Source organism: Microcebus murinus, chromosome 9 (assembly GCF_040939455.1).
Source record: "Microcebus murinus isolate Inina chromosome 9, M.murinus_Inina_mat1.0, whole genome shotgun sequence".
NCBI classification, from domain to species: domain Eukaryota; kingdom Metazoa; phylum Chordata; class Mammalia; order Primates; family Cheirogaleidae; genus Microcebus; species Microcebus murinus.
The window spans coordinates 75,385,066-75,397,621 of NC_134112.1; the positions used below are offsets into that span (position 1 = coordinate 75,385,066).

Sequence of the window (12,556 nt, forward strand, 5' to 3'; positions counted from 1 at the left end):
TGTACAAGGAAAGCTAAAAATCTGCTGATATTTTGCTGTCATCCTTCAGAAAGAATCATTAACACTAGAGCTTACTATTCAGTAGGTTTGAAAGAATACTTGTTAAATGGAGGTTTTGTATGGCATCTGATCTTCTAAAGTCATCCAAATGCATTTAAATGACAAAATATCTTAAATTTGGAAAATATTTATACTTAAAATATGTAAAAGATGACAATAAATCTTCTCTATGGTCAGTGCAAAGTTTCAGAGGAAAATTTCAATTGATTGCCAGATCATATACCAAATATATATTCAATTATTTACAATTTATTTGTCTAAATAATTCCTACTAGTGAAACCTTAGCCCTCTGTATTGTTTTGTTTTATTTTGGTCCTCTTAGCGGCGTGATATAAGCGTTCATGCTCGGGCAAAGCACCTTAGGAGAGTAACCAATAGCTCGGGGTTGTTAAGAATCCTTGACATTGGGGAAAGATTAGTGGAGTAGAAGGCAGGAGCTATGCATCATTATAATTTCCATTTTTAGCACTTACAAACTGTACAAACAACTTACATTTCTTTGGCATAAATTGCCTTATCTCTAAAATAGAAATTATTTTTTCTAGACTGTTAAAGTCTGAGTCCATAATCCTTTATGAACCTTTCTAATATCCAGTTGCATATACTCATTTATAATGAAGAAGCTCTTTTCCTTAGAATGTAATTGAAATTGATTCAGTCGTAAATGACTACCATCTTATGGTAGTCAACTCTATTTGAAAAATAAATTGTGAACCTAATATTTCATTTTTAAGTGGAGAAAAACAAATATATAGATGAATATTTATAGCAGCATTATTCATAATAGCCAAAAAGTAGAAACAACTCAAATATCCATCAGTTGATGAATGGATAATAAAATGTGGCATATCAATTGTCAAAACAAAAATTGTACCAGACAAAGTTAAACAGGCAAGGAAGAGTTTGTTCAAGGTGATTGTAATAGGGAAGGGAAGCCAAAACCAACTCTGGGCTCAACTCCTAAGAAGCATAAGGGGGAAGGGGTTTTTAAGTGCTGGAGTGAGCTATTTGGATAATAACTGCAGGACATTTGGGGGAAGTCATAGGTTATCTGTGTTTGCTAGCTGACTTTATCCAAAAATAAATAAATAAATAATACACTCATGTCTTTATGATGGGAGGTAGTTTTTGCAACTTTGAGCAAGGCTCCCCAATGAAGTTAGGCTCCTACCCTCCATCTAAACTGCAAGATAAGGATGTTATTTCTTTTGTTGATTCCATTTCAAAGAGGTGGTTTTTCAGGTCCTTGAGAAGTACACTTAGTCAAATTGTCAGGTGGCTGTTAAAAAGATTTACATCTCAAAGGGGCAGAGAAAGAATTACAACCTTTCTAATGTAAATGTTATAAAAAAAAGGAAAGTCAGAGGCCTACAGTTAAGGAGAGCCTTTCTAGAGTTTAGTGAAGCTAAGGAGAACTTTAAGGCTGTCCTACTCACCATGCAGTAGAATATTCTTGAGCAGGAAAAAAGCATGAAGCATTGATAACTTGCTGTACCACGAATAAACCTTGAAAACATTATGTGAAGTGAAAGAAGCTGGTCACGAAAGGCAGCATATTGTATGATTCTGTTTATATGGAAATGTCCAGAGACAACGTAAATTAGTGGTTGCCTAGGGCTGGGGGTGGAGGTGGGATAAGGGTGGCAGCCAAAGGGTATGAAGTTTCTTTTAAAGGTAGTGAAGATGTTCTGAAATGATTTGTGGCGGCAGTTGCACAACTGTGGAAATATACTAATTGAATTGAATTGTGCACTTTAATGGGTGAATTGTGTGATATAAATTATATTTCAATAAAAATATTGTAGAAAATATGTGTTGAAATGTGCTACATGGCCAATGGAATATTTACCTAGTTCAATGGATTTTAAAAATTTAAATAAAAACAAAATCTTTATTTCTACAAGATAGGTTTTCGCTTTGAATAATCTATGGATTCTAAATGTGCATTTCTGATAGCTGGTCTGCCTTTTAGTTTTTGTAAAATAGCTTAATAGTTATTTATGACTATGTTGTAATAATCAGAGAGTATATGACACAGAAGAGAGGAAAATAATTTCTGAAATGTCCTTGAGATTTTTGCATCCATGACACTGGAAGCTGTCTATAAAGAGAAAACAACTGTAGAGAGAATAAGAAGAAATAGTTTCTTTTCTGAAGCGATGAAAAAACTGTGTGTGTGTGTGTGTGTGTGTGGTGTATACATATAAAATAAATGCTTCCATTCGAATGAATTTCGTATTCACAGAACCCAAATTTAGGAATGAGTAACGTTCCACAAGTTCATTTGTAAACTAGCTATCAGTAGCCTTTTCTACGGAAACAGTTCTACCAACACTGATCATGTTCTAAACCTAGCCTACAAAGATTTGTTTTATCCACAATGTAGCTGAAATGAAGTATTAATGTTAGTTCAATCAGTATTAAGGGAAAATGACACAGAAAGGAGGAAGATGAATCATAACATCCCTATTTGTTGGGTACAGGCATGGCTCCAGGCAATATTTTGAATTATGCAGAGTGAGACTTTGGCTTTCACCCCATCTTCCTTTCTATATCCCTTGCCCCATGTTCCAGAACTAGAAACTTTCTTTGTGGGTCATGATGCATCCACTACATTTAAGATGCCCTAGGCTTCCCATGCCCTAAACATCTTTGTTAATCCAAAGGACAAACTTGCCCACGCTCTTTAACATAATTTTTCTCCCAGCCAACATACACACATTTAAATTCCAATTTTCTCAGGGCAGCAGATTTCATTTTGCATTAGAAGGGAAGCAAATTTTGAAAGCATGGTAATCTTTGGGTCTCCTAGAAGTATTCAAAGATAAAGCTTAGGTTATATTCATTTGTGAAACTTAGTTTAGCAAAGAGGAAAGAAAGAGAAATAAAATGTGGGTTATAAGCCGCAAAATGACTTTAATCAGTAGGATTTCAGGTATTAGACTTAGGGAATGGTAAGAAAATGTGGAGCTGTCTCCTCTGACCCTAGGATCTCTTTGGGATGAACCCCTCTAAGCTGTGCCTGCTTTACCCAAGTATTTGCTTTGCTCCTGCATGAACTTCAGCATTCTTTAAATGTATTCCCTAAAATTTACACTAACTGCCAGAACAGAGGCCTTAGAGTCTATGATGGTGGTAGTTGAGGGTGAGAGGAGGCAGTGGGAAGGTGACCTGGACAAAAGTACTTCAGAGCCATTTATGGTATGAATGATTTGGGTTTCTTATATTTCTTAATTTGGGGCACTATTTTTCTACCCACTGATCTCTTGGTTTTTCTTGGTTATAGATTGGGCTCATGGATACTACAGACAACAGAGAAAACTTGTTGAAGAGATTGGCTGGTCCTACACAGGTAAACATATTATTTATATAATGAGATTTAGCAGAAATTTGTATTGTTTTATATCTATTTTATATGTAAAATGAAACTTTGTAGTACAACACATTATTTTAATTTAGCTATGTGGATAGTTAGATTAATTAATAAGGTATGTCAAATACAAAATTATCTCTAGTGGGCTTTCTATAAGCAAATTTGGTAGTGAAGAGCATATTGGTATCAACCAGAGGGAGATTTGAATCCTAGGCCCATGCTGGCTAGATTTCTTTGGGAAATATGTATAATCAACCTGAGGCTCAGTTTTTTCATCTGTGAAATGGGGGAAAGGCTGTTCTGAGCATTAAATGAGATAAATAAAGTGTGAAGCACTCAGCGCAGACCCTCCTAAATTGAAAGCTCTCGATAAATGTCAGCTCCTATTGTTATGAGCATGGTAGTGATTATTTTTATTCATTTAACAAAGATTGATGGGATTCTTGCTCTTCCAAGGGCTTTCTTTTGAATTGCTGTGGCTGAGTTTGGTGGAGTCAGAGTCTAAAATGATTTTGTCAAATTACCGGCTGGACTTAGCTTAGAACACCATGAATATCTGAAGTTCGCTTGAAATATTTGTAATCAGAAATCATAATCAGAAATGCAGGTGGAGAGGAGGATCTTTTGGCCTGACTGGAAGAACATGGTGGAATTTGGATGAGCCACAACATGCTAGTGACAATTTAGGATGGAGTTAAGCACTAGAGTTGGGTGCTTATTATAAATAAGATTGGGTTGATAAAATAAAATCAGATTAGAAGGGCTTTATCATGAACCTGGCCAATTTTGACTTTATTCTGTAGATGAAGTGCAGTAGTGTGGTGAATTTTGTAGATAGGCATATATTTTCTTTCTTTTTTTAAAATTCTTACTTTAAAAATAGTAAATATTCATTGTAAAAAATTAGAAAATAGGTTCAGGCACAAAGAAGAATGTAAAAATAACTTTTTGCTCAGTACTTTCAGGTATATCCACTAAAAAAATTCTTATAGTCCTTTCAGGGCAGTTTTTATTATCTGAGGTTTGTATATTTTATGTGTAGAGTTATGCATCACATTTACTCTTGAAATTATTTTTGAGCATTTTTTCATTTCAATGATGATCCTGTTGACCATGATACTTAATATATGCCTAATAGTCCATTGAATAAATGTTTTATTATTTAATCAATTCCCTTTTTTTTATATATTTAAGCTTTAGGCCTTTTGTTGGATCAAATGGCCTAAATGTTTATAATATTAATTTATATGGTTAAATTAATGTCAAAAAAGTGTGTTAGGTTTATAAATTTCCCCACATTTTCACTAACAATAGTTTTTAAAATTAGTCAATTTGGCCCAAAATATGAAATTATTTTAATCTGCATATTTCTGATTACTTAACTTCCTACCCCAAACAACAGGGTCCAGGTTAGGGTTTTAGGGGGATATATGGTAAATAAATATTACCTGAAATAATGGCTAATTGAATAAGAATGATAGACATGAGGAGCTAATGTGAGAAGTGAATGATCCTTTTCATGAAGATGGAGAATAGACTAGTGATTACCAGAGCCTGGGAAAGGTAGGAGGGAGGATGAAGCGAGGTGGATTAATTAATATAAAGATACAGTTGAATAAAAGAAATAAGACCCAATGCTCAATAAATCAGGAGGGTGATTATAATAAACAGTAGTCTATTACATATTTCAAATGGCTAGAAAAGGATAATTCATATGTTCCCAGCATAAAGAAAAGATAAATGTTTAAGGTGATGGATATCCCAGTTATCCTGGTCATTATACATTATATGAATGTATCAAAATATCACATATACCCTTGAAATATGTACATCTGTTATATATCAATTTAAAAAAATGGATGATCCTTGCATTTATCTTAAACAATTTCATTTGTCTTTTTGTAAAAAGTGCACATCATCTTCCATTTGAATAAATTTGGGTATTAGTTTCTCTAGATTTGATTCCAGGCACTGGACTAATTTTTTTTGTATTATATACATAACAATATAAAAATTTTAAAGCAAGTTATTTTAATACTGTAAAACTGTAAAATACAGTTTTAAGTACCTTTAAATTGTATTTTTTGAAGCAAGTTATTTTAAGTAAAATACAATTTTAAGTACCTTTAAATTATATTTTTTATTATTTTATTATAAACTGAAAATGTATAATTATATATATTTATATGGTACAAAGTGATGTTATGATTTATGGATAGACTATAGAATAATTAAATCAATACAATTAACATATCTATCCCCTCAAATACATATCATTTTTGTGATGAGAATATTTAAAATTTACTTTCTTAGCATTTTTAAAGTGCGTAACACTGTTATTAACTCTATTCACCATTTTGTACAATTGATCTAAAAAAAAACTCACCTTACTCCTCCTGAGACTTTGTACACTTCGACCATCATCTACTTTAAATTGTATTTGAAAAAAGATTTTTGAATCAGACACCTGACATACAAGGAAAAATCTTCCCTTAGTCTGACTTTATTCAAATAATATTAACAATAAAAGAATCTTTGAATAAAAACAAGTCAAAAGATAAATTCAAAGGAAAAGGTAAAAATTTTGTAAAAAGTAATTGCTAACATGCTTTTTTACTTCTGAAACAATTGGGAGTCTTGGGTATTTAAATATACTTTCTGATTACATGATCCAAATATATTGTTGCTATTAATGAATTATCTAGGAAATTTCTTTAAAATTACTTTTACTATAATAAGTAAAAGTCTAAATCATCCTCCTAAACTTTTGGTTGGTATTATGTTATTTTCTTTAAAAATTAATGTTATCACTTGTTTTTATAAAGAGAAAGTTGCTTTTAGACGGGAAGTAATATGTATGTGTTGATATAAAAGATAAATCTTTTACATTATGTTTTTATTATATATGTACTAAGAATTGGGTTATATGTTTATTAAGTAATGTAATAATGTGTTGTCTTTTCAATAACTTTATAGTTTTATATACTATATAACTTTATATACTCATTTTGTCCTTCTTTTTCCACAAAAGAGAAATCATAGTGTTTTATGAAAATTATGGCCATGTTTAACTCCCACAGTAATTATAATAAGCATGTTAGGAAAGATTATGAATACTCAGAGTATATCCCTAACCATGGAAGATGACATTACAAGGGAAAGCTCCCAGTTCTCTTGGAAGCTATTTTCTAAGATCATCATCTGGGCAATATTTAATGCAAGATACCTTTGGAGATGATTATTTAGGTATTGCTGTTATTAGTTTAGGAATACTGCTTCCAGGATTAACTTTTCTCCAAGGAATTTTTTCATGACGATTAAAAGTGTACTTGTTTTAACCTTTTACATTCATATTTTTATTTTTGGTTCTTAAGAATATCACAAGCCAACTTTTAAAAATTCACCACTCTACTTTTTAATATGGTGTTTGCTTCATTAAAAAAGTAATATGTAGCAGTTATAGAAAACTTAATATATAGAGATATGATCATAGAATAAAAGTCAGACTAATTTAGTTTTATTAACAACTAACTTCATACTTTCAGAGGAGGAACTAAAAAAGCAGGTTGTTTTTCTCTAACCATTGAACCTTTAAACAGAGAACTTAGATATTGACCAGGTATGTATGAATAAAATGAAAAACAAAGTTTAATGCAGCTTCCATTCTCCTTAAACCCAGAGTCAGAAAACAGAGGACCTACCACTTAGAGAAAAAGAGGATGACAGTTCTCACCACTCCAAGTAAGGGCAGATATTTGTGGACTAAAGGAACTAATGGAGTAATGGTGGTGTGTGTTTCCCAGCAGCTCTGGGTCCTTGAGCAACTGGGTGTGCCTCATCAGGTCAGGAGAAGACAGTTTTACCAGTGGGTTTCAACAGATATAATAGCAGCAATACCACTGTGCAATATCTTATTATCTTAGGAGACAGCCACAGAGCTCCTCCTTTTAATGGGCTAATTGAACATAGGCATGACACCTATAGAGTGGCCAGACTTTCACAGAAGGGTCTAAGCATAAACAATGCATAGTCCTTTACCTTATAAGCAAGTTGCATCATCCTGCTCATAACCTAAGGCCTATTGTCTATAGCTTCTTTCAGAACAGTCTAATGATCAAAGGGGACAGATTCATTAAAAAGTGGCATTTGCTGTGGGGGGCAGGGTGGCAGGTCTCAAAACAAGATGTTCCAGAGTCAGAGTGAGGAGGGATGCTTACCAAAGTTTTAAAGAATGAATCGTTTTACTTGTATTAATGCTTCCCATTCGTTTGGAGAATTATTCCTAGAATGTTTGAAGTCCTAGGAAGAAACTAAAGATGAGGACATTTTACAAGTGTGAATTCCTACAGTGTCAAAAATAAAACAAACAAATGGAATTCTTTATCCAAATGAGTGTATCTTGTTCAAGCAAGTTGCACCAAAGCCAAACCTTTAAAATGTGGATTTATAAAGTGAATTATCTCTTTCTGTTTTTTATATAAGTATTTAAAGTTGAGTAATATTTTCCTTTTCTATGCTTATTATACTACCTGGAAAATGAAAACTATACTAACTGTATACAATTTCAGGATACATTGGTTTCAAAATTCTTAAATGTAACTAATTTTGTGTGTTTCAGGTAAATTGGTTTTGACCATATTTAGTTGTAGTTTCATCCATAACAGCTTATCTTTTTGAACTATGGGTTTGTGTTCCTTCTTGTATTGTGTCATCATTTAAATTTATCAATTTAGCTGTAATCCAGGAAGGAAGAACTTGCCCTTGAGTGTTTGTACATATAGATTTCTACTAATAAAAATTGCCAACTACATTATAACACCTGTTTGTAAGAGAATCCATCATGCTACTGTAAGAAATTTAGAAATATTATATTATAGTACACATTAAACATTATTTAAATGAAATCACTGAAGCTAAGGTTGTTTGTGAAAAAGTACACAATTATAATATGTGCAGTAACAATACACATCCCTATTGTCTATTGGGTAGGTGTAGAAATAGAGGGTGGGAAGTGAAGAGAGATATTATTTTTTTAGTTCTGTCTTTACATAGGTTAAAAACACCTTTTCTATTCAGTCTGTATGCTATAATTATGCTAAGAAACGACAGGGTTGGTAAATACAGCCGAGAGTCCCATTTTTAAAGTTATTATAGGAGGATGAGCAAATCTTGCTTGTCACTCTGTGATGAAAGAGTGAATTGTAAATCTGGGAATGTCAACACTAAGAATCTGATTCTTTCCATCATAAATTCATTTCATTTCAGGTTTTCAGAAAGTGAATGTCATTCTTCCTAGTAACCTTAAAATTTCTGTGACAAGTCCTAAACAAAGACAATTCAGTGGAAAAAGATTCGAAGTCATTTCTCCTTTTTTTTAATATCATGAACACATAGCCCAAGATTATCATAGATGCTAAAAATCTTCCTGCTCTGTGAATTGTTAGATCTTTGATTGCATCAAGCAGCGGTAAGATCATCAGAAATGGATGTACTTTAACTGCTTTAACTACTTCTTAGAAGTAGTCACTATTGAAATACAATCTTTATTGTCTAGACTTTCAAAAATATTATATTGTTTCTTTTTCACCGTCCTTTAAAGGAACTTGCAATTGAAAATTTTATGTATATATCCTCAAGTGGTCTTAAACCTGGACATTTTTTTTCTTGTAGAGATAGCATCTCACTATTGCACAGGTTTGTTTGGAACTACTGGGCTCAAGCGATCCTCGTACCTCAGCCTCCCAAACTGCTAGGATTACAGGTGTGAGCCACTGCGCCCAGCTGTTAAACCTAGACACTTTTAAAGTTTTAAACCTAAACAGTTTTTTTTTTTATTTCGGCATATTATGGGGGTACAGATTTCAAGGTTTCAATAAATGCCCATTTCCCCCCCTCCCCCCAAAAGTCTGAGTCTCCATCATGACCATCCCCCAGATGGTGCACATCTCACTCATTATGTATGTATATACCCACCCCCCTCCCCTCCCACCTGCCCAATACCCTATTACTGTAGTACCTATGTGTCCACTTAGGTGCTACTCAGTTAATACCAGTTTGCTGGAGAATATATCTGGTGCTTGTTTTTCCATTCTTGGGATACTTCACTTAGTAGTATGGGTTCCAGCTCTAACCAGGAAAATATAAGATGTGCTATATCACCATTGTTTCTTGGAGCTGAATAGTACTCCATGGTATACATATACCACATTTTATTAATCCATTCTTGGATTGATGGGCACTTGGGCTGTTTCCACAGCCTTGCAATTATGAATTGTGCTGCTATAAACATTCGAGTGCAGGTGTCTTTTTTGTAGAGTGTCATTGGATCATTTGGGTAGATGCCCAGCAATGGGATTGCTGGATCAAATGGTAGATTCACTTGTATCGCTTTAAGGTATCTCCGTATTGCTTTCCACAGAGGTTGAACTAGTTTGCAGTCCCACCAGCAGTGTAGGAGTGTTCCTCTCTCTCCGCAACCACGCCAGCATTTATTGTTTGGAGATTTTTTGATAAAGGCCATTCTCACTGGGGTTAAGTGATATCTCATTGTGGTTTTTATTTGCATTTCCCTGATGATTATTTTAAATATATATGCACCCAACTTAGGTGCACCCAGATTCATAAAGCAAACCTTACTGGAGCTAAGCAAATGGATTAATAGCAACTCCATAATCGCCGGAGATTTCAACACTCCACTGACGGCACGAGACAGATCCTCCAAACAGAAAATTAATAAAGAAATAATGGACTTAAACAAAACTCTAGAACAACTGGGTCTGACTGACATGTACAGAACATTCTACCCAAAATCCACTGAATATACATTCTTCTCATCAGCTCATGGGACATTCTCTAAGATTGACCATATCCTAGGACACAAAGAAAATCTCAAGAAATTTAAAAAAATAGAAATCATACCATGTACCTTCTCAGATCACAGTGGAATAAAACTAGAAATCAACCCTAACAGAAACTCACATTTCTACACAAAAACGTGGAAATTAAATAACCTCCTACTAAATGATTACTTCGTAAATGAAGAAATCAAGACGGAAATAAAAAAGTTCTATGAAGAAAACGACAATGGAGAGACAAGTTATCAACTCCTCTGGGACACAGCTAAAGCAGTTCTGAGAGGAAAGTTTATCTCCATAAATGCCTATAACCAAAAGACAAGAAGATCACAAATAGACAATCTAATGAAACGACTCAAAGAACTGGAAAAAGAAGAACAGACCAACCCCAAACCCAGCAGAAGAAGTGAAATCAACAGATCAAATCAAAACTAAACGAAATTGAAAACAGGGAAGCTATTCAGGAGATTAATAAAACAAAAAGTTGGTTCTTTGAAAAAATAAACAAAATTGACACACCATTGGCTAAGCTAACGAAAAGCAGAAAAGAGAAATCTCTAATAAGCTCCATCAGGAATAAAAAAGGAGATATCACAACTGATCCCAAAGAGATACAAGATACAATTTATGAATACTACAAAAATCTTTATGCATACAAACTAGAAAATGTGGAGGAAATGGACAAATTTCTAGAAACACACAGCCTCCCTAGACTCAACCAGGAAGAAATAGATTCCCTGAACAGACCGATCTCAAGAGCTGAAATAGAAACAGCAATTAAAAATCTCCCTAAAAAGAAAAGTCCCGGTCCAGATGACTTCACACCTGAATTTTACCATACTTACAAAGAAGAACTAGTACCTATCTTGCAGAAACTATTCCACAACATCGAGAAGAACGGAAACCTCCCTGACACCTTTTATGAAGCGAATATTACTCTGATACCAAAACCAGGAAAGGATGCAACAAAAAAAGAAAACTACAGACCAATATCCCTAATGAATATAGATGCAAAAATTTTCAACAAAATCTAAACAGTTTTAGTTAAAGAGTTGCATTTGTTCAAATAAGAAAGTGTGATGGTCTGGCCACATCTGAGTCACTGTTAGACTTGGCTGGATACCCCAGAATGAAAGGGGCTTAAAATACTGAATTGATTCTGTTTCCTTAAATAGAATATCCTGTCTAAATAGTATTTCCATTCTGATAAATGTTTAGACCAGAAGATACTACTTATAGAAAACAAAAAGGCCATAATATGAGGTTGTGTATACTGTCATTTGGTATTTAGCTTGTATTTTATTTGTTTGGATATAGTTAAGTTTAGTGTTTTATTTCTCTTGACTTACGAGAAAGTAGTCCAAATTTAACTCAGAATGCAAATTTGAATCCATGTTGAATAATGACTGATTTCTGGCTGGCTTGTCTAGGCCTTTCTTTACTTCTAGAATCCGGATTATTGTTTTAACATATTATATTTTCCTCTTTGATTCATCACTCCTTCAATTAAACAGACTATTCATTTCTTATTTCCAATTTAGGAGTAAAAAAGAAAACCCCAGAACTTTACTTGGAGAGTTATCTAATTTCTGTTAAAAACTATATATTTTTATGGGTGTAGATGACAGGCCTGGAAAGATACACTCCAACCTGTTGGCTGCAGTTATCGCTGGAGAGTTGTTCTATAGAAATGGATGAGACTATTTCTTCCTATGTACTAGTTATACTGAGAAAAAAAAAATTTGACAAATATGTTGACATAAAACATTTTCAACTTACTTGAGATAGTTTTAGCAGGAAGGGCAAATGTAGTTGGAGAAGAACCACAGCTTTGTGTTTTCAGCCAGAATGTGGGGTCTCTGCTTGGCTGACTCTCAGTGAGAGGGTGTCAGAGACTCGAATCCGAGCTCAGAGAACATTCAGTGCAAGTTTTCTGGTTACCACTAACCCAAAGAGTGACCAGGCTGCTTAACTGCTCTGCATTCCAATTTTATCTCATGTTAAAAAATTCTTAATAATGCCCTACTTAATCGTGTATAGATCAAATAAATGCTTCACATTATTGTAGGCAAGCTCTATGAGCAAGTACACTACAAATCCAAGTGATTATTATGGGGCAGTGTCTTAACTTGAGCCCAAACAGCTCAAACAAGCCTGGGCGCATCTGATAATCTCACAAGAGGATTTAGAAGGAGTCGATTTGCTTGATTGCATGTTATGGACAGGGATTTACTATCATCTGTGTATTTTTTAAAACTTTAGCTAAGA

The 12,556-nt window shown here is 33.7% G+C and overlaps 1 protein-coding gene across 4 annotated transcripts in view; it reads left to right on the top strand.

Moving 5' to 3' along the window:
• PTPRZ1 (protein tyrosine phosphatase receptor type Z1) overlaps positions 1-12,556 on the top strand; it is a 183,634-nt gene that overhangs the window by 57,732 nt on the left and 113,346 nt on the right. For all 4 annotated transcript variants that reach the window (XM_020289754.2, XM_076006573.1, XM_076006574.1 and 1 more), the window contains exon 2: positions 3,348-3,413. In XM_020289754.2, the coding sequence (XP_020145343.2) occupies positions 3,348-3,413 (66 nt within the window). The remainder of the gene's footprint in view (positions 1-3,347; positions 3,414-12,556) is intronic.